The sequence below is a fragment of the Archocentrus centrarchus genome, chromosome 19 (genome assembly GCF_007364275.1).
Source record: "Archocentrus centrarchus isolate MPI-CPG fArcCen1 chromosome 19, fArcCen1, whole genome shotgun sequence".
Taxonomy (NCBI): domain Eukaryota; kingdom Metazoa; phylum Chordata; class Actinopteri; order Cichliformes; family Cichlidae; genus Archocentrus; species Archocentrus centrarchus.
The window spans coordinates 26379600-26401108 of record NC_044364.1 but is presented as its reverse complement, the minus strand read 5'-3'; the positions used below and the strand labels follow the sequence as shown (position 1 = coordinate 26401108).

At 42.2% G+C, this 21509-nt stretch overlaps 1 protein-coding gene across 3 annotated transcripts; it reads left to right on the top strand.

Annotated features, from left to right (window-relative positions):
- Positions 1 to 12567: 12567 nt before the first annotated feature.
- LOC115797961 (zinc finger protein OZF-like) lies at positions 12568 to 20897 on the top strand. Of its 3 annotated transcripts, XR_004021467.1 has the most exons (3): positions 12568 to 12924; positions 14134 to 14316; positions 15743 to 15830. XR_004021467.1 is itself a non-coding variant. In XM_030754571.1 (2 exons), the coding sequence occupies exons 1-2, from the start codon at positions 12804 to 12806 to the stop codon at positions 18816 to 18818; spliced, it is 1449 nt and encodes a 482-aa protein (XP_030610431.1). In that variant the 5' UTR covers positions 12568 to 12803; the 3' UTR covers positions 18819 to 20897. The 3 variants fall into 3 exon arrangements, 2 of the variants coding, with proteins under 2 accessions (XP_030610431.1, XP_030610432.1); XM_030754571.1 differs by lacking the exons at positions 14134 to 14316; positions 15743 to 15830 and adding an exon at positions 17491 to 20897; XM_030754572.1 differs by lacking the exons at positions 12568 to 12924; positions 14134 to 14316 and adding an exon at positions 17491 to 20897 and having other exon boundaries at positions 15546 to 15885.
- Positions 20898 to 21509: the final 612 nt, after the last annotated feature.

Sequence of the window (21509 nt, the reverse complement as noted above, 5' to 3'; positions counted from 1 at the left end):
AAACAGAAAATCTTCATATTTGAAAAGCTGAAACTTTTTTTTTTTTTTAAAGCATCATGTGTTCTGTTTTTAATGTGCATTTCACCCTTTCATATAAGTGGACTTTAATTGCTCAGGTGTGTTTCAGCAACATTTTTGGTCCTTTGAAACATGTCACTCATGTGGATCATTCTGACTCAAATCAGCACATTTTTCACGCATTGTCTGCATTTTTAGAGAAAATTTTGCCATGTCCGATCTGCATAACAGTTTATGGTTCAAAGTTTTGACATATGTTAAAATTTTTTTTTTTAACATTTCACATATAATGATTGAAATTTTAGCTTCACATTTCAAGATATATTTTTCTGAATGTCCAACTTTCAGGTCATTTTTTCGCACATTGAAATCTGAGGCAATGTTTGAACAGGAATATCTCAAACACTATTAAGGATAAAAGCCTGAAATTTTCACTGGTCTTTCTTTCCATCAAAATGAATCGGAATCTATAATTTGGGACAGATACATTAGGAAATATTTGATTGGCAAGTTAAAATATGAAAAAAAAAAGATCCAGCACTTCTTTTACCAGTTCAACATCTGCTCTATGTTATCAAGTTAACACAGAGGTCTACAGAAATAAATATATATGTAATTGTGCTATTTTGCTATTTTCTAATCAAATGCAGTTGTAATCAAGTATAAGTCTAATCAATATAATGAATGAGAAAGAATAAGTTAAGAATATAAGTTGTACTGATCTGTGGTCTCTAAGATGGGAAGATTCAATGTTCTTCTCCAGCTCCCTGGGGAAGAAGAAGGAGTCCACAGCTATAAATTACAGCGGGGAGCTAAAGAATTTTTATCATTTTTTCCAGCCACCTTGGACTCATAAATTATAATTTTAATTTTTTCTTCTTCACATTCATCTTTGGATTTAATTTAAAGAGGAACTGAAGAATCTCCTTTTGGATTATCACTTCCCTTTTTTGGATTATTTATAGCACAGCCCAGAGGAGATACAATGGCTGTTCACCTGACCTCCTCGCTTTCAATTCATCTCACAATCAGTTTAAGAAATCAGCATTAGACCAGTATAGATTAATTAAGTTAAAATAAATATCAATTGATTTTATTATGTGATTTTAATTATTTAGTTTTGCCCCTGCTAAATTGCTTTATTAAAATATCCTGCATCTAAAAGTCTAAATTGTGGGCATTCCCTTTCTGACTCTTTGTGAAACAGTAAAGGAAAAGTATTATAGCCATCCATCCATCCATCCATTTTCTTCTGCTTATTCGGGGCCCAGACTCCCCTCTCCCCAGCCACCTCCACCAACTCGTCTGGAGGGACCCCAAGGCATTCCCAGGCCAGCCGAGAGATATAATCTCTCCAGCGTGTCCTGGGTCTACCCTGGGGCCTCCTCCCGGTAGGACATGTCCGGAACACCTCAACCAAGAGGTGTCCAGGAGGCATCCTAGTCAGATGCCCGTTTGTATTCATGATATCATTCTTTCAGTCACTACCCAAACCTCATGACCATAGGTGAGGGTAGGGGCATAATAGATTGACTAGTAAACTGACAGCTTTGCTTTTACGCTCAGCTCCCTTTTCACCATGACAGACCGGTGTAGCGTCCACATCACTGCAGACGCAGCCCCGATCTGTTTATCATCCACAAAAAGCAGAGATGAGATTTTGAGGCCACCAAGGCGGAAGCCTTCCGCCACATGGCTATGCCTAGAAATTCTGTCCATAAAAATTATGAACAGAATCAGTGACAAAGGGCAGCCCTGGCGAAGTCCAACACCCACAGGAAACGAGTCTGACTTATTGCCGGCTATACAGACCAAGCTCTTGCTGCGGTTGTACAGGGACTGAATGGCCTGAATGGGCCAGAAACCCCATACTCCCGCAGGACCTCCCACAGGATACAGGACAGGGATGCGGGTGAATGCCTTCTCCAAGGACACAAAGCACATGTAGACTGGATGGGCAAACTCCCACGCAGACTCGAAAATCCTTAAGAGGATAGGGCAAGCAAGGCAGACTCTTGGAGGGGTAGGGGCAGTTAGAGGTAGGCAAATCTCCTCACCACTGGCTTGAAAAGTTTCTGCATTATCTGTTGGGAAATACCTCAAGACTAATCAATCCCTTAAAGCCATTCCAGACTTCTTGTACTGGCATGATCCACAGTTGCAAAAGACAATGAGTAGCTGAATAGTGTACAGTTATATTTCACAATAATGGAAAATAAAGCATGTAGAATACTTTTATCAGCATTAAATAACATTAAATTCTTGGTCACAAAAATGAAGAAAATGCTATTTTCATTCAACTTTTATGCTGGTTTGAGCAAATATCACAAGTTGTACCACAAAACAAAAATATCAGTAGATAATCAAATCAGAATAGAACAAAATTCTGGAGTATCAGTAGAACACTGATTTATTTCTAAAAGGGAAGTCACAATTGATTCTTTTTTTTTTTTCTTTTTTGTTGAGGGCTTCAGAAAAATACTGACAGGTACCCTGGTCATGTAGCAGGAACAGGTAGGAAACAGAAATACCATATGTGCAATCAGCTACAGGTTGAGATACCTGTCACCTGGTATTTTTTTGATACATCATTAGACCCTCTCCCTTTTGTGTGTGTGTGTGTGTGTGTGTGTGTGTGTGTGTGTGTGTGTGTGTGTGTGTGTGTGTGTGTGTGTGTGTGTGTGTGTGTGTGTGTGTGTGTGCGTGTGTATATATGCGTGTCTGTATCTGTGCAGATGTGAGGACATGCATGTAATCTTTCCCAAATCAAAAGTGGTGAACTTGACTCATGAGAGAGAAAAACTTTTAGAAAAAAAATCACCAGCAAAATGCACCTCAGTGAAAGCCAGCATTCAGACACCTAAGCAAGGATAAAGAGACGTAACAGAAACCAAACCAGGCAGTGTGGTGATTTTGATTGCACCACCACTCTCAACAAAGTCACCAGAGTCCAAACATCACAACACAGGATGGTGATAAGAACCCAAGTGGCCAGAGCTCAGAGACCACAAGTGGCTGCAACCTACATCAAAGGCCAAGAAATAGTGGACACCTGTGTGCCAAGGCAGAAACATGCAGGAAGGTCTCCACCAGTGCCTGGGGCCCTCGCTAAGAACCAACAGAGACCAGAGAACAGAACCCAGTAACACCCAGGCAGCACGGGCACCCAGAAAGGGGAGCCCACAGCACCGCACAAGCCAAGGGACAGACAACAGACTCAAAGCCCAGGAAGGACATCAACCAGCACAACCAGAGCAGCCAGGCACAGCCCCAGTGGCACAGGATGACCAGACCCACAGGAGGATTCAAGAGACAGAAGGCTTAACTTAAATTTCAGCTTTATTAGCTGGAAAAACTCAGGACAGAGCCGGACAAAATACAAAACTCAATTTGAAGGACCAGACAGGAGAGCACACAGCAGGCAGGAGCCAATGACAACAACAAGGACATGACAAAAGACAAGGGAAAATGCAGAAAATAAATACACACTAGGTAATCAGGGAGACTGGACACACCGGTGGGCGACACAGGGAAACACAAGGGACTAGAAATAAACAGGAATACAAAAGAGAACTAATAAACATAATCAGAGAAATAACTGAAATAGAATCAAAAGAATACAAAACACTGGGCCACCGGCCCAGGACCATGACACATCCTTGAAGAGGAGCACCAACCTATTCCAGGATATCAGAAATTTAATATCCCACCTGTGCTAGAGTCCATACCTCTGTGCCTTCATTGTGGCCCACCCTATCTTCCCACCAACAAACGCTGCAGGAAACGAGGGAAATGCGGTGGTGTGACAGCAAGATTAAAGATCTGCTTGGGGGCCTTCTCAATGGTTGATCCCTGTGATCTTCTGAGGGAAATATTCCGCTCTCTATCGTCGCTGCCCCTTGGCGCCTCTCGCCCCATCTCCCTGAGTGGACCATCGGAATCTTCGTTCCCTGGGTCATGCATCCCAGTCGGCTAGTGATTCTGCCTTGGCCAGGCTGGCTCTGGTTAATACTAGATCGTTAGCCAACAAGACTTTCATCTGAATGACTTCTTCACCTCTCGTCACCTGGATTTTCTAATGGTGACGGAAAGTTGGCTATGCACGGGTGAGTTGAGCCCACTCTCTGAACTTTTCTTAGCTTCAATGAGCAAAAGACAGATATTGTGTTTGGTACCCCTGACCTCCATGATCTTGGCCCTCTAAAGCCTTATAATAAACCCTTTGCAAGAAATCTAGGAGTGATTGTCGACAGCAATTTGATCTTTGAGAAGCACATTAACGCTGTTGTCAAATCAAGCTTCTTTCACCTCCAACTTCTAGCAAAGGTGAAGCCTTTTGTCACTTTTGGGGACTTTGAAAGAGCAATCCACGCTTTCATCTCATCCCGCCTTGACTATTCCAATAGCCTCTATTCAGGTGTTAGTCAGTCACTGCTTCGTCAATTACTATTGGTCCAAAATGCAGCGGCAGGTGTATTGACTGGCACTCGCAAACGGGACAATATATCTCCCATTTTTGGCTTCCCTACACTGGCTCCCAGTTAGCTTTAGAATTGATTTAAAAATCTTACTACTTGTTTTTAAAGCATTGTATGGGTTAGCACCCTCTTACCTCTGCAACCTCTTATGTTTACACATTCCTACTAGATCATTGAGGTCTGCTGAGCATATGCTCCTTTCAATTCTGAGGTCAAGATTAAAACACAGATATTGGGCTTTCACAGTTGTTGCACCAAAACCATGGAATACATTGCCCCTCAACAACTGACACTTTTAAAAGCCGGTTGAAAACCCACTTTTACACCCTGGCTTTTAAATTAAACTGAGTCCTGATATGTTATTTTAATTATCCTATCCATTTTTAACTATCCTCTGGATGTTGTAGGGCTGTCTTAACTGTCATTTTATCTCCACTTTGATGTTTGTGTCATGTTATTTTATATATTGTTGTACAGCACGTTGGTCAATTGCTGTTGTTTTTAAAAGTGCTTTAGAAATAAAATTTGGCTTGACACACCGTGGAAAACAGCTGAATGGAATCTGACTAACAAGACAAAGGAAGCAGAACTGAATACAGCGCCCCTGATACAATGGACTGTCAAAGTAAAACAGGAAATGACTAAATACAGAGACCAGGACTAAGAACCGTGAACTTAATACAAAGGCAAAAAGATAACCAAACACAGAGATGAGACTAGGACTGTATATGGAAACACAGGGAAACAGGCTTCAAATACAAATAACCAACCAGAACTCAGATATCTAAGTAAGAATAAAAAAACAGAATACGAATGTCCAAAAAACAGAAAACACTGGGTCCTAGAACCAGGACCCTGGCAAATATTTACAAAGTAGCATACTATCTTTTAAAATTTGTGTTCCTGTTCTTTCCTTTATGAATTACCTTATCGTGGTGGAGGGGTTTATGTGTGCCAGTGTCCATAACAAACATGATGGTTGAACATAAGGATGTCCTAAGTGCATGTGGCACCAGGACACCCTAGGTCAGAGGTCAGTGATCGATTTTGTAATCGTATCATCAGATCTGCGGCCTTATGTTCTGGATACTTGGGTGAAGAGAGGAGCTGAGCTGTCAACTGATCACCACCTGGTGGTGAGTTGGATCAGGTGGTGGGGGAGTATGCTGGACAGACCTGACGCACCTAAACGTATTGTGAGGTGGCACTGGGAATGCGTGGCTGAGGCCCCAGTCCACGAGATCTTCAGCTCCCACCTCTAGGAGAACTTCAACAGCATTCAATAGGAGGTTGAGGACATTGAGTCCGAATGGACCATGTTCCACACCTCCATTATTCATCCATTAGGTTGCTGCTCAGAGCTATGACTGCAAGGTGGTTGGTGCCTGTCGTGGTGGTAATCCCCAAACAAGATTGTGGTCACCAGAGGTGAAGGGAGCCATCAAACTGAAGAAGGAGTCCTAGCAGCAGTCCGAGCGGAACGTGGCTCAGGTGGTGGCCAAAGCAAAAACTCGGGTGTGGGAGGAGTTCAGTGAGGCTATGGAAAAAGACTTTTGGATGGCCTCAAAGCAATTCTGGCAACTCAGGAGGGGAAACTGGTGCTCTACTCACACAGTATATAGTGCGGGTGGGGCGCTGCTGACTTCAATTGAGGCTAGAGTCAAGTGGTGGAAGAAATACTTCAAGGACCTCCTTAATCCCACTGACATACCTTCTTTATTGGAAGCAGAATCTGGGGATGAGGGGGACAACTCGCCCATCACTGGGGGTGAAGTCACTGAGAGGGCTTTAACACCGAATGTGTCCCATGTGACACGACATACTTCAAAAGTTCCGCCGTTCGCGGACTTCCGGCAACAAATACCATAATACCCCTATATGGCTGTGACGCGCAATTTCTGGGCTTTCAGGAACCGTTTGCATTTTTTTGATAGGACAAACGGTTGCGGAGTTACGGTAATACGCCAGCTGATCAACGTTCCTTTGATCAGCCGACTCTGAGCTGATAGGCCACGTCTCAATCAGCTGTTCGCCGCTATTGAGGGCAAGAAACGGGCACTTCAGCAGCGATCGCCCGGTGTTAAAGGGTTAAACAGCTCCTTGCTGGTAGGGCCCCTGGGCTGGATGAGATTCGTTCTGAGTTCCTGAAGGCTCTGGATGTTGTAGGGCTGTCTTGGTTGACACGCCTCTGCAATGTTGTGTGGAAATTTTGGGTGGTGCCACTGGATTGGCAGACTGAGGTGGTGGTCCCCATCTTAAAGAAGGGGGACTGGAGGGTGTGCTCCACCTATTGGGGCATCACACTCATCAGCCTCCCCGGTAAGGTCTATGCCAGTGTGCTGGAAAGGAGGGTCCATCCATTAGTCGAAACCTTGGATTCAAGAGGAGCAATGCAATTTTAATCCTGGTCGCAGAATCCTCGACCAGCTCTTCATCCTCTCGAGGATTTTTGAGTGTGTGTGGGAGTTTGCCCATCCAGTCTACATGTGCTTTGTGGACTTGGAGAAGGCATTCGACCACGTCCCTTGGGTTTCCTGTAGGAGGTGCTGTGGGAGTATGGGGCGTCTGGCCTGTTTTTGTGGGGCATTCAGTCCCTGTACACTCACAGCAAAAGCTTGGTCTGTATTGCTGGCAGTAACTCAGATTCATTTCCTGTGGGTGTTGGATTTCGCCAGGACTGCCGTTTGTCACCGGTTCTGTTCATAATTTTTATGGACAGAATTCCTAGGCATAGCCAAGTGACAGAAGGCTTCTGCCTTGGTGGCCTCAGAATCTCATCTCTGGTCTTTGTGGATGATGCAGTCCTGTTGGCTTCATCAGGTGATGGCCTCAAGTTCGCAGTGGAATGGTTTGCAGCTGAGTGTGAAGCAGCTGGCATGAGAATTAACACTTCCAAGTCTGAGGCCATGGCCCTCAGCCAGAAAACGGTGGAGTGCCCACTCTGGCTAAGGGTTGTGTTGTGGTGAAGAGGGAGTTGAGTGTGAAAGCGAAGCTGTCAATCTACGTCCCTACCCTCACCTATGGTCATGAGCTTTGGGTAGTGACCAAAAGAATGAGCTCACGAATACAAGTGGCAGAAATGAACTTCCTATGAAGGGTGGCTGGCCTCTCCCTTAGAGATAGGGTGAGGAGTGAAGCCATTTGGGAGGGGCTCAAAGTAGAACCGCTGCTCCTCCACATCGAAAGGAGCCCATTGAGGTGGTTCCGGCATCTGACTAGGATGCCTCCTGGGTGTCACTTGGGTGAAGTGTTCTGGGCATGTCTTACCGGAAGGAGGCTCCAGGGCAGACCCAGGACACGCTGGAGAGATTATATCTCTTGAGTCATCTTTGATCTCACTAATCAGTTTATAATCAAACTAAAGACAACAAAGGGGCAGCAATTAGCATGAAAACAGAAACTGTTGACTGCTGACGATGAGTTGGAAGTATAGAATGAAACAATGTACATATTTACCATCAGTGCCGTGTATTACCAATTGATCTGCGTGTTCAGGAAATTACTGTTACTGTGCTACATGCGTAAATGCACATTGCTCTTGTGCAGAATGGTGTATATCTATTTAATGCTGGATTGTGCTACTGTGATTAACCTCTGTCAGGAAAGACTTAATCCAGGGACTTTCAAGAGGGAGTTTCAGGAAATGCAGTTTATTTTGTCATGCAGCCATGCAGCCATGTGTGTGGTTGCACTGCTGACACCGAAAAACAGGTTCAACACAGGCCCTGCAAGCTAGCTGGTCTTGATCCAAGAACGTGTGACAAAAGCGGCAGAAGGCCGTGACTCTACCACGATTTCACTGCATGGTGCGTATTACATGAGAAAAGTGATGCGATTTTGATGGCTGTGAATTAGGTTGGGCCCTAAGGCTGAACTTGCCTTGCTGCTTTGTATCAGTTCATATCACAGATAAAAGGACGCAAAGTGCATATTGTTGTCTTGCTCGTAATCGCTGTCTGTGTTTACCTTTTGCTGCACACAGATGCTTCAGTAGTTTTGTTTGGACCGTAAAATATGTTCGCAGCATGAGAAAGGGCAGCGTATTCTCCCACGTTTGTGCCCTTTGGCTTCCATGTCCAGACGAGGACCTGCCCACACTCAAGCCCCTTTTCCACTGTCGGGGTTCCGGTGCCGCTGTCGGTGCCCGTGCCCGTGCTGTTCCCAAAAGAACTGGTGAAAAGCTTAGCAACGGGCCCACGTTTCCACTGCACTTGCGAACCACTCCTTTACGTATGAGTGTGGGCGGGTCCTCATCTGGACACGGAAGCCAAAGAGTGCAAACGTGAGAGACCACGCTCCCCTGTCTTGTGCTGCGAAAACATTTTACGGTCCAAACAAAACTACTGCAGCATCTGTGTGCAGCACAGAGATAAACACAGACAGTGATTACAAGCAAGATGACAAGTATGCACTTTGCATCCTTTTGTCTGTGATATGAACTGATACAAAGCAACAAGTTCAGCCATAAGACCCAACCTATTTCACAGCCATGAAAATCGCTTTGCTTTTCTCATGTAATACACATGTAATATGGTAGAAAAGTTTATGTTGAAATGGGAAAGTCACGCCCTTCTGCCGCTTTCATCATGTGTTCTTGGTTCCAAACCAGCTAGCTTGTGGGGCCGGAGTTGAACCCGTTTTTCGGCCAAGAACCAAGTGCATTCATGGTGGAAAGACCGCTGAAAGGTTCAAATACTGGCACCGGAACCCTGTCGGTGGAAAAGTGGCTTTATATGTAAAGGATCCGTTCACAAAGCGCGGTGGAAACGCAGGCTTGTTCTTAAGCATTTCACCGGTTCATTGAAACTGACACCAGCACTTTCACAAGCACCGGCACCTCAGCAGTGGAAACATAGTAACAGAGGCGTTTGTGCTGTCAGCAGACCCAAAACCTGAAACACTGCAAATCACTCTGCTTGCTGTAAAAAGAAACTTTGCTGCTTGTAATACAGCATGTATGCATTTGGTATTATTCAACTGTTTACTGACACTCAACATTAACCTCTGCTCAGTTACATTAAAATATCAGTATTTATACAATGGAGGGCCAAAATATATACTTGACTCTAAACCAGACCTTCTCCAGAGTTTTGATGATAGTCTATGGTTGAAAACTGAAAAGGAAAATACAGCTATCAAATAATCTAATTCCTAAACCAACCTGCCAGTTATCCACAGCATTCCTGACTTCGCGCCATTACCTATAATTCATAGCGGAGGCTGGTATTTTACTTCCGTTTGCGCTGTTGTTTATGGTTGCAGGCTTACGCACTTGCCGTTCATTTAAACATTTTGACACTGCAATTTCTTTTACCTGGCCTAAATGGTACCACATCAGAGGTGGATACATTGCAAGGATGTTTTAAAAAGCAGTGAGGTAACAGTGCCTCACCCGTCACTTGTGTAAATGACATGAAATTATGGCCCGAAGTCAGCTACATCGACATTATCAAGTACCTTGTTTTTTCCAAAGGTGTTGATGGCGAGGAATCACGTAATTATAAGAGCACCAGATTACCTTCGCAGCAATAAAATCAATAAAGTAATGCTTAACAAACAAGGCAACGTTGTTTTCCTGAAAGCAGCTGTAGAGCTGAGCCAGAGCATCGGTCATGCTAAGGGAAAGTGGAGTGGTGGAGACAGTCAGCTGTTCCTGTATCGCTGATTAGGGAAATCATGTAGTGATGCGGCAGCTATTCTGTGGAAGGTATATCACTGATCTGGATATCAGAATGTTCAGATCACTGAAACAGAAACACTGGACTGGCTGAAGGCTGTGATCGGGGAGACACGTAGCTGTCATCTTGCTAACTGCTACGTGTTTACATGAAGGCACGCATTGTTTAAGCTTTGTGTAGGCTGTATACTGTAGTGTCACACTATAAATAAAATAACATAAAAAAATAAGAGGCTGTACATTAAAGAAAAACTTAAAACATAAGGAAAAATACGGTAATAGGATGTGCAACTGGGTAGTATAATTTTGGGGAAAAAGAACAAATTTACAGAATAAAATAATTTGAAAAAATGTACAGACTGATGTAGTGACAACCGACAACAGCACAATTTGAATCCGAGCTCATGTTCCAACTAATAAAGCTGCCCGTTACAGCACAATGTAACCGAATTTTGTCATTAACTCTGGCTCTGACTTTGGGTAACCGGAAGTATAAAACCGTACAGCGGAAGTAGCAGTCTGTCATGGCAACCTATGTATGCTCTTCCAGTAACCTGTGGATTGCCTGCAGATTTCAGAAAGGGGGTGTAGTTTGACACAAAAGTCAAACTACAAGTCAGTTCAATTCTTTCAATTCAATTCAGTTTTATTTATATGGTGCTAAATCACAACAAACAGTCACCTCAAGGTGCTTTATACTGCAAGGTAAGGTAAAGACCGTACAATAAGAGAGAAAACCCAACAGTCAAAACGACCCCCTATGATCAAGCACTTGGTGACAGTGGGAAGGAAAAACTCCCTTTTAACAGGAAGAAGCCTCCGACAGATCCGGGCTCAGGGAGGGGCAGTCATCTGTTGCAACCAGCTGGGCCTGAGGGGAGAGAGACAGTACAAAAGACATCCTGTGGAAGAGAGCCAGAAATTAATATTAAACTAATGATTAAATGCAGAGTGGGGCATCAACAGTAAAAAGAGGTGAATAAAGAACACTAAGTGCATCATGGGAAGCCCCCAGGAACCTAGATCTATAGCAGCAATATTACGGGAGGGTTCAGGGTCACCTGATCCAGCTCTAACTATAAGTTTTATCAAAAAGGAAAATTTTAAGTTTAATCTTAAAAATAGAGAGGGTGTCTGTCTCTTGAATCCAAACTGGGAGCTGGTTCCACAGAAGAGGGGCCTGAAAGCTGAAGGCTCTGCCTCCCATTCTACTCTTAAGTATCCTAGGAACCACAAGTTAGCCAGCAGTCTGAGAGCAAAGTGCTTAATGTTATGATGATATAGTACTATGAGGTCTTTAAGATAAGATGAGCCTGATTAGTCAAGACCTTGTATGTGAGAAGAAGAATTTTAAATTCTGGATCCTGAAAACAAAAGGAAAACCAGATGCCAGCGATACTTCTTGCTGCAGCATTACAGCTGATGGTGGAGTTTGGTTGAACATCTTGTTTTTTGCTTTTTCTTGTCCACTTTTTAAGATAGTTTGATTTATCAGTCATTTGGAGAATTATATTATATTAAATTAAATTTGAATATGATTGTGAAGGAATTTTTAAAAATATGTGCTGCTGTTTGAGCCTTTTAGGCTTCTGCATGTTTGTTTATTGAACAGGAATGACACAAACAAAGTCCAATTATTAAATTTAATTAAGCCACTTCAAACAGTTTTACAGATTAATCTGGGTCAGAACCGCATCTCCATCCCCGTGTGGGATGGCCTGAAGTTCCAACCCCTTCTAGTTCAAGTTACAGTTTCATATAATGACAGCTTATCTTGGTTACATCATGTACAAAACAATATGTGGAAAACGGAGAATTTCAACAACAGGGTGACCTCAAAGTCTCCATTTCTATCATTGTGTAGTCTCCATCGGTGTGGCTCATTGTACAGTGAGAACACAAAGTTCCTGATAACACGAAATAGTATAAGCTTCTGTATTTTTATTCAGTTACGTTTATCTTCCAGTCTAAATTTCTCAGGCAAGTAAATGTACATAAGGTATATGGCATATATCATAAGTATATTCCTTCAGTTGGTTGTAAGTTTTTCTCCAGTTCTTTAATTGTGGTGCTGTATTTCAGAAGTTCTTGAATGAAGTGGTCAATATTTGGTTTGGAGTCTGTCCATCTGGTTTTATGAATATGAAATTTTCCCAGGAGCAGAAGTTGAATGAAGTAGGCGAAGTCTTTGTCCATGTCTTTGTCCGCAAAACATACTATAATGTCCTTCTCTTTAAGTTGAATTATTTGTCCAGTTTTCTGCCTAATGTAATGTTGTAAATCAGTCCAGAACATTCTGACATGTATACACTGATAAAATAGAGGAAGAAGAAACGCGTTATGAGACACCGATGACATCACGCATGATTGGCCACGTGACAGCAGGCTTCGAGGCTTCGCTATCATTCGTCTCTGCTAAAGGTGTCCCTGCTGATGCCTTTTCAAAACCTGTCAGTCATCAACAAACAATTTACTGAATGACTGAGGAGCGTGTATCAGCTCTTATAATTCAACCATGGAGAGAGAACAGTAATCGGCATTTGTCTGTGTGGTGATCGGTTCTGCAGAGATCCCGTGCCTCTTAAACGAGCCTGCAGTTTATTTTGGAGAAGAGAAGAAGCGAGGACAGGATGAAGGAAGTGGAATATTGTAAGCAGCAGAGCGGGGAAAGCCTGGATGTAGAAGAAAAGCCGGAGATTAAAGCTCTTGGAGTCCATCAGGAGCAAGATGCTGCTATAAATCAAAACGCTGGTAAGAATCGTCACAGATTTAGTGACGCTAACTGCTGCGTCGCTGTGATGAAGCAAACGATTGCGCTCATCTGCGAAGTCGAATTTTGTTGCTCCTCTATTGTCGACATTACAGTGCGGGTTGTGCACAACGACAGGAGTCTTTATCCCGCAATTTAGCGAAAATAAATGTCCAGGACAGGTTTAACATTATAATAAATAATAATAAATTATTCTAATAAAATATAAAACCCATTTTAATACTGTCACAAGAATTCCTTAAACTGTCACACAAAATTGTCCCCAACTATGCCTGCTATTACTGTCATATAATTTTGCTCTATATTTCAGGAAAACAAATAAAAATAAAGGCAAAGCCTGTGAATACTATAGATTATCTTATTACTATTTTTGAACCATCATTACAGAAAGAATTTAATGGCTACCTGTAATTTTTTTCTGGATCAATGTTCAGGTTTACCATGTGTCTGTCCAAAGTAACTGTCTTTCCACAGTCCCGTATTTTTGAAAAATGTATGTATAAATTCGGGATAAGAATTACATTTATTGCCAAGTTTGGATACAGGAATTTGACTTGGTGTCATGAAAAAGGTGGCACAGGAATGGAATATATGGTATTTACAGTGTGTTTTTATATATATATATATATATATATATATATATATATATATATAGATAGATAGATAGATAGATAGATAGATAGATAGATAGAAATGTAAATGCATAAAATAAAAATATACAATAACTATGTACAAGTATTAAAATAGAAATTATGAAATATATGAATGTTATGACATGGGGTGGGGGTGGAGTGCAAAATTTGGTGGTATCTCATATAACTGTACAGTTTTAGGAAACTTAAGATCCCCTGAAATTGCATTGTCATATGTACAGTATGTACAGTACTATGAAAAAGTAATTGCCCCGTTTGTTAAACTACCCAATACCTAAACCTGATTACTGCCAGACCCGAGGAATCAAGAAATCACATAAATAGAACTTGAATTATTTTTTTTAAGCCTGTATTGTCTGGCAGGTTTTGCAAGCAGAATTATGATGTGAATGCACTGTTGTGTCAAACATATTTGCTCTTCCAAGATTAGCTCTATAGATTCTCTATAGGCTCCTCTTGTTAGTATTTTTCCTTTCCTTTCCTTTTATTTATTTATTTATTTGTTTTATTTTTCACATAAATTTATATATATTGTAGCAATGCTGGAGTTGATAAGTGAGGAACAAAGGAAGAAAAAGAGACCCAGGCTGCCCACAGCCCTCAAGAGCATTGAAGACCACACATTCCAATGACAACTGTATGGCCACCCCAGCAGAAAGGAGAGGGAGGCCCCAGACAGAGCTCCCCCAGCCAAGGAACAAGAGCACCAGAGAACCCGAGGTACGTGAGAACCACCCGACACCCAGCAGAGGTGTCGGATGAACCTGAACCACAACCCTCAAGGGAGGGGGCCAACAGCCATGCCAGAACATCAAGCCACACCCCAGAACCCTCAAGCACCCACACCCTGGGCATCAGTAGGGAGTGGTAACCCTGGCCCTCCTCAACTCTGTGCACGGGGGCCAAGGCACATTAAGCCCCAGACCCAGGGCCAACCATACACACCCACATACATACCTACAGACACACACATTCACCCACCCATATACACCCACACACAGAGACAGGGTCAGATGCACAAAGACACACACTCATCCAACCAACCTCTAAAGAGGGGGCAAATGGACAAATCCCCAGGGCCAGCAGCGACCACAGGATACTGCCAGCCTGGCCCCTGAAGCACCATCAGACTCCCACCCTGGGTGAGGTGTAGGAAATTGCAGTGTAGGATGACCCGCCTGCCCCTCCCCTACACGTGGCTGCAGGCCTCACTTGCCTCAGCTAAGGACAGAGTTCATGATTCAACAAGAAGAGACTGGGCAAAAAATGGCATCCATGGGAGAGCTCCAAGGAGAAAACCACTGCTGACCAACAAGAACTCAAAGGCTTGTCTCACATCTGCCAACAAACATCTGGATGATCTCCAAGACCTTTGGGAAAATATTCTGTGGACTGATGAGACAGAAGCTGAACTTTCTGGAAGGTTTGAGTCCCATTACATCTGCATAAACTAACACAGCATTTCATAAAAAGAGCATCATACCAACAGTCAAAACATGATGATAATGTGATGGTCTGGGGCTGCTTTGCTGTTTCAGGACGACTTGCTGTAATTGATGGAACCATGAATTCTGTTCTCTACCAGAAAATCCTGAAGGAGAACGTCCAGCCATAAGTTTGTGTCCTGAAGCTCAAGAGCACTCAGGTTATGTAGCAGGACAAAGATCTGAAACACACCACATTGTTGTAGCCAGCAGTTAATCGCCCGGCTGAGAATTTCACTGGTTCGTTTTCGCTGCAGTTCCACAGTTAGCATTAGCAAGCACCCCCCCCCCCCCCCCCCCCCCCCCGCCTCCAACTAACATTACAGCACAGTGAATGTCAGAAAAAGTCCTTAAACATCTGTTCAAGGTGGATGTTTTAATTCTTACATACATGGATACAGAATATATGGGCTTCATTTTTACTGAATGGTTCAATTAATAATAATGTATCATATTTTATTTTTTTATATTTACAGCATTTTGGACAGATCATACAAATTCATGTGTGATCTGATATAATTTGAATTCTGTTCTTAATTTGATTGTTTTTCAGAATGTACCGATTGACAAACAGTACAGCTTGCGCCTGTATTATTTCACTGCAATTTGCAATCTACCACAGAGCACAGAAAGTTCACAATGTGCACGTTTGATCTCCCTAGGGTCATGTGCGCGATCCAAAAAGATGACTGGCATGAACGCGAGGAAGAGTAAAACTGGAAAACTGAAGATCGAATAAAAATTTCAGGCATGATTTAACGAGTGGATCGTCGCTGACAAGTTTTTTCCATGCCTCCATTGTGCTGTGAGTGTGCGTGTGTGGCTGCACGTGCACGTTTTGCTTGCTGTGCAGAGAATGTCAGCTGTTATTTGTTCTTTATGTCAGCTGTAGCCACCAGAACGATCACTATAACCACAGTTTGCTAGCAGGGGTTGTCAGAGCTCTAGCGATCTTTGGTGACGGACGCCCCCCTTCCTCAGTATCGAGGGGAATATTTTTTATGCTTTAATCCCTGATTAGCGACTAAAAATACACCTGCAGTAGAAACGTAATTTGGAGGATGCTGGTGAATAAAAAGCATTACAGCGTCAAGCTCATGCAACAAAACAAAAACACAACAGCAGCTGTTTTACGTGCAGTCTGTCTGAACACGCGCAGCAAGCGCAAAGAGGCGGAGCCGTTACTGAGACGATGGAGCTAAAGACGTCCAAAGCAACAGCGCTTGCTTCTGTAACCACATAAAACCTCTACTGGGAAACAGTACCACCTGATCAGCAACATGAAGAACAGAGAACTTTGTAGCTGCTCCATCCACCACTGTTTGTTTCACAGCAGTGAAACTGCAGTATGGAAGTTAAAATGTGCAGATGAATTGTTAATACAAAAAATTATTTCTTATCCGATTACTTGATGGAGTAATCGATAGAATATTCGATTACTAAAATAATCGATAGTTGCAGCCCTACTTGTATTCAGAAAGCCATAGTCAAACATTACTTTTCAGCACCAGTGGCGCTATGAAAGGCCTTCAAGAAAAAACTACAGTTCCCAGCAAGATGATGTCACTCACAACATGGTGGCTGATATTCCAATGTAGGAAATGCTTTTAGCAGCTGATTGATAAAACATCTGGATTATGTTTTTGTTGTGTATGCTTTTTACATGATTTCTGCAAATCCATTAGTGGAAGTAAAAGGCACTCTTAGGCACATTAAATGCATGATAAATAAGTGTAATTCTTCTGGATTATATGCAAAAATTATCATTCTATTAATCTAATAGGGCCTGGGTTAGTGTTCTGCGTTGGTCCTACTTACATAACCAAAAATCCTCTCTGAACCTAACCTGACATGCACCTTGAGAAATGTAACTACAGGTTCACAATGACTGTGATTAGGCTTCAGAGGTGCTTTCTGGCTACATGTGCAGGCACCGTCACTTTTAGTGAGCAGCTTTTAGTGGTTAGCATTAGCTACCCCCCCCCCCCCCACACACACACACACACACACACACACACACACACACACACACACACAAACAAAAAAGGGGGGAGGGGCACCGGGCTGAAAAAAATTTCTGACTAGAAGCCTGAGTACCATTAAAATCTTAACAATACCCATTCCTTTTGTGTGTGTGTGCCCAGACACGTGTCAGTCTCAATTCTTGGAGGTGACGTGAATCTAAAATGAGGCAGATTAAATTTAATATGAATGTAATAAGAAGAAGAATTTGATTTCATTAATTGTATTAATGACTAAGTGCTCCAAAAATCACCTTGACTGGATCTGAGTTTGGTGAGCTATAGCCAGTCACTCTGGCCATTGACGGTTCACCTGCTAATGTAGAATTTATATATGCAGTGTACATGCATGTACATAATGTACCCGCATGTTTCATTGTTTCCTGCAGATGTCCCACAGCTGCTGGTGATTAAAGAAGAAGTTCCTCCTGAATGGAACCAAACTCAGGAACAGCAGGGCCCAAACGTTCTCCACATAAAGGTAGAACAGGAGGAAACCTGGAACAATGAGGAAGAAAACCAACCTAATAGCCTTGAGGGGGCAGATACCGCAGGGCTCCCAGTCACTGGTGTTCCTGTAAAGGCTGAAGATGATGATGATGAGAAGCCTCAGCTGTCAGAGCTGCTTCAAAGCCAAATTGAAGTCAAAAAAGAGGAAGCACCTCCAATCATCAGCTCAGCTAATCACATAAAAACAGAAGCCGTTGGAGAGGACTATGGCAGACCAGAAACAGCCACAAACTCAGATCCACACAGTGATTCAAACCCTAATAATGATAAACAAACTTCAGACACTTTTGAAGCTGAAGTTAGTATTGACAGTGACAACAGTGATGATGATGATGATACTGATGATGATGATGAATGGCAGGAACCTTTGTCAGATTCAGGACCTGAAACTAAAAACAATGACAGTGATTGGAATGTTTCAGGTGTGAATCCAGCCAAAAAATCCTTTGGTTGCTCTGAGTGCGGTAAATCATTTCTTTACAAGCAGTCTCTCCAGAGACACATGACAAGTCACTTAAGAAAAAAATCTTCAAGCCAGCCGCTTAAGAAAAAATGTGTCAGAGTGAAGCAGAAAGTAAATTCACAGATGAGTGTTGACAAAGGAGAGAAACGATTTGTCTGCGATGACTGTGGGCACAGATTTAGACATCGCTACAATCTCAGAAGACACATGAGAGTCCACACAGGAGAGAATCCATTTAGTTGTGATATTTGTGGTAGAAGATTTAAACAGCAGTGTAGTCTGAAAAGACACATGAGACGCCACAAAGGAGAGAAATCATTTAATTGTGATGTTTGTGGTAAAAGATTTAATGTAAAGGATGATCTTAGGCAGCACATGAAATGTCACACAGGAGAGAAACCATTTGGCTGTCAGCTTTGTAGCAAAACATACAGAGCTCAGTGTGGACTTAAGAGGCACATGATAGTCCACTCAGGAGAGCGACCATTTCATTGTGATATTTGTGGTAAAACATTTAATGAGAAGAAATCACTTAGTAAACATGGAATAATCCACACCGGAGAGAAACCATTTAGTTGTGATGTTTGTGGTAAAAGATTTAGACATCAGTGTAACGTTAAAACGCACATGAGAATCCACACAGGAGAGAAACCGTTTGGTTGTGATATTTGTGAACGAAAATTTAACCAAAAGATACTTCTTCAGAAACACATGAAAGCTCACACCGAAGAGTGTCCAGTATGAGGAGCAGGTTAGCTGCAGCAATACTGGGGTTGATATTTTGAGACTGCTCAAAGTTTAAAGCAAAGGGGTGTACTGCTAAACAGATGCAACATAGCCAGGCTTTCTTTGCATTACCTGGCTCGAGAAAACTAAAAGTCTGTTCAGAGATGCTGAACTATGACTAGTATGATGAAAATAGTTGTTGACCAGCTTTGTTAACCCAGGCTTGTTACTTCAGGCTCTGTGAGCGATCACTTAATAAGGGGTGCTTGATATGTTATTTAATTTTTCTTTTGTTAAACTGACCAATTGAGCGCTGCCTATTTCACTCCGCGACATCAGAAGAACAGGCAATCTAGTAGGAATAGGCCATAAAAATGATATTCAGGCTACAGGCAACAGTGGTGCTGCAAATAGGGAAAAGAACAATTTTGCCAAGAACCTTGTGAAAAGTTAAGTTACACTGTTTAAAAAATAAGGGAAGACTTGCATCACACATCAGGTCTTGATAAATAAAATATTCAAGTTGAAAATCTGTAGTGATATAAATTGTGGAATTTGTTGAACAAAATTTAACAATGGCCAGTGGAAGCAAATATCACCAACCCTTTGAGGGCTTAATTCAAAATCATAAAAGCAAAAATTTAAATCACAGACTGATCCACTTTGTGTTTATAATGTGTGGCATGGTGATGTTCTGTAAGCACAGATCCCTCTGAAGAATGTCGGGCCTATTTCTAAATGTATTTCTGACAGTTTGGTCAGAAATATGCATATGTGTAACCCACTGGTGGTCATTTTGTAGGGCGCTGGCAGTCCTCCTCCTGCTCCTTCTCACTCAAAGAAGCAGATACTAGTCCTGCTGCTGCTGGGTTGTAGCCCTTCTATGGTCCAGCTCTACTCGGCTTGTCTCTTCACATGACTTCCACACCCTTGAGACTGTGCTGCAAACTTTCTTGTATTGGTTTGCCATCCTGGAGGAACTGTGCAACCTGGATGGGCTGCAGGTACCATCTCATGCTACCAGCAGTGACAAGGACACCAGAGGAACACAAAACTAGAGAAAAATCAGTCAGGAGAGATAAGGAGAGAGCAATGGTCTGTGGCCACCACCTGCTAAACCATCCCCTTTGTGGGATCATTTTTTTCCTCTCCTGTGCACCCATTGTCATCTGTCCAGGGTGTACCCTGATAATTGGAAGAAAATGGATGGATTCACAGTGGTTTTTGCTTCCTAACTGGACAGACTGATATCTCTGAAGATAACTGACTTTGTTTTTAGTATTTATATAATCACCAATTTTGAGTGAGTAGTTTTGAATATAACACTGTTCAACAAAAAACCCTTTTTGTCTGCTACCTGAGGAAATTTGGGTATGCTGATTCCAAATATGCAAAGAGTTTTTCTCTAGCACGCCAGGATCTTGAGTTACATAACTATGCCAATAAATGCCAATTGTCAAACTCGACCATGAACATACAACTAGTGAAAAAAAGACACAGCTGGGGCGTCAGGATAGATCAGGGCATGAGCCAGCGACCATGTATGCTGCTTGGTTGTGCGGCCGGCGCAGGTTTGAGTCCCAGCCTGTCGCCATTTGTTGCGTGTCTTCCCCTGTTTCTCCTTTTCTCCAGTCTATTTCCACTGGAAAACTATCAAATAAAGCCAAAAAGGCCAAAAAAATTCTGTTCAATTTCAAAATTAGAAAATCTTAGTACACGCTACATTTGCGTGATAAGCACCAGTATAGCAATACATTAGCTAAATATTGACATGCGCATAACTCAAGAACCTGACCTGATTTGGAATCAGCATACCTGAAATGCCTTATATCAGGTATTTTTCTCCAGGTAGCAAAATCAATGTTGACCAGTGTAAGCTGCTTATAATGAATTTCTAAAGGAACAGATTGTAACTGGTTTTCTTAAATAATTAGAATGGTTTTTCTGTTATGTGTTTCGGGCTGGAAATAACAGATGTGGCATTTAATACAGAAAAGGTTTGTAGAAGTGCTTTAAAATGTTTTATGAATGTAAGTTCATTTCAGAGTTTATTAGTAGTCACTGGATGAAAATATTTGTGCTGTGTTTTTACTTACATGTGTGCATGTTTGTGTTTTTACATGATTTCAGTGCTCATAAAAGTTTTGAAAGAAATGCAAGAAAACCTTCTCAGACTGTCTTTTGTTTGTAATGATAAGTTACAAAGGCTTTCATTCACTCTCTAAAATGTCACTCGATTACAGTTTAAACTTGCTGTAAAACCTACAGGACAAGATGATTACTACCAAACAGCCAGCAACTGTTTTATATAAACTGGTGACTTCAGAAACTTTGCATTCACAGGCTGCATTAATGATTAATTCTAGGGAAATGAGATGTTCTTGGCCACATAACAAATAACATTCACTTCAAGGAAGTCCTAAATTTAAAAACAGGTGAAGCACATTTGAAATGTACCCATGAAGGGCATAATGTCAGGGCCATAAAGGTAAGAGATTTTACAACAGCACTAGACTGTACACTAGTATAAGGACAGAATAAAATCATTACAGAGGGTCTGAAGTAAAAGTTTCATGTTTTCAACCTTATTTTGTGGAACTAAACAACTGTCAGTTTGCACTTTCCTTAACAGTGAGAAGCCTCGGGGCGCCTGGGTGGCTTAGTGATGAAGCCAGCGACCACATACTTGTGGCGCGGGCTCGAGCCCCA

Bases quoted from the DNA above. Each gene is read 5' to 3' on its own strand.
- LOC115797961 (XM_030754571.1), top strand. From the start codon at position 12,804: ATGAAGGAAGTGGAATATTGTAAGCAGCAGAGCGGGGAAAGCCTGGAT. The intron at 12,925-17,490 runs GTAAGAATCGTC...TGTTTCCTGCAG, and splicing joins TGCTATAAATCAAAACGCTG to ATGTCCCACAGCTGCTGGTG.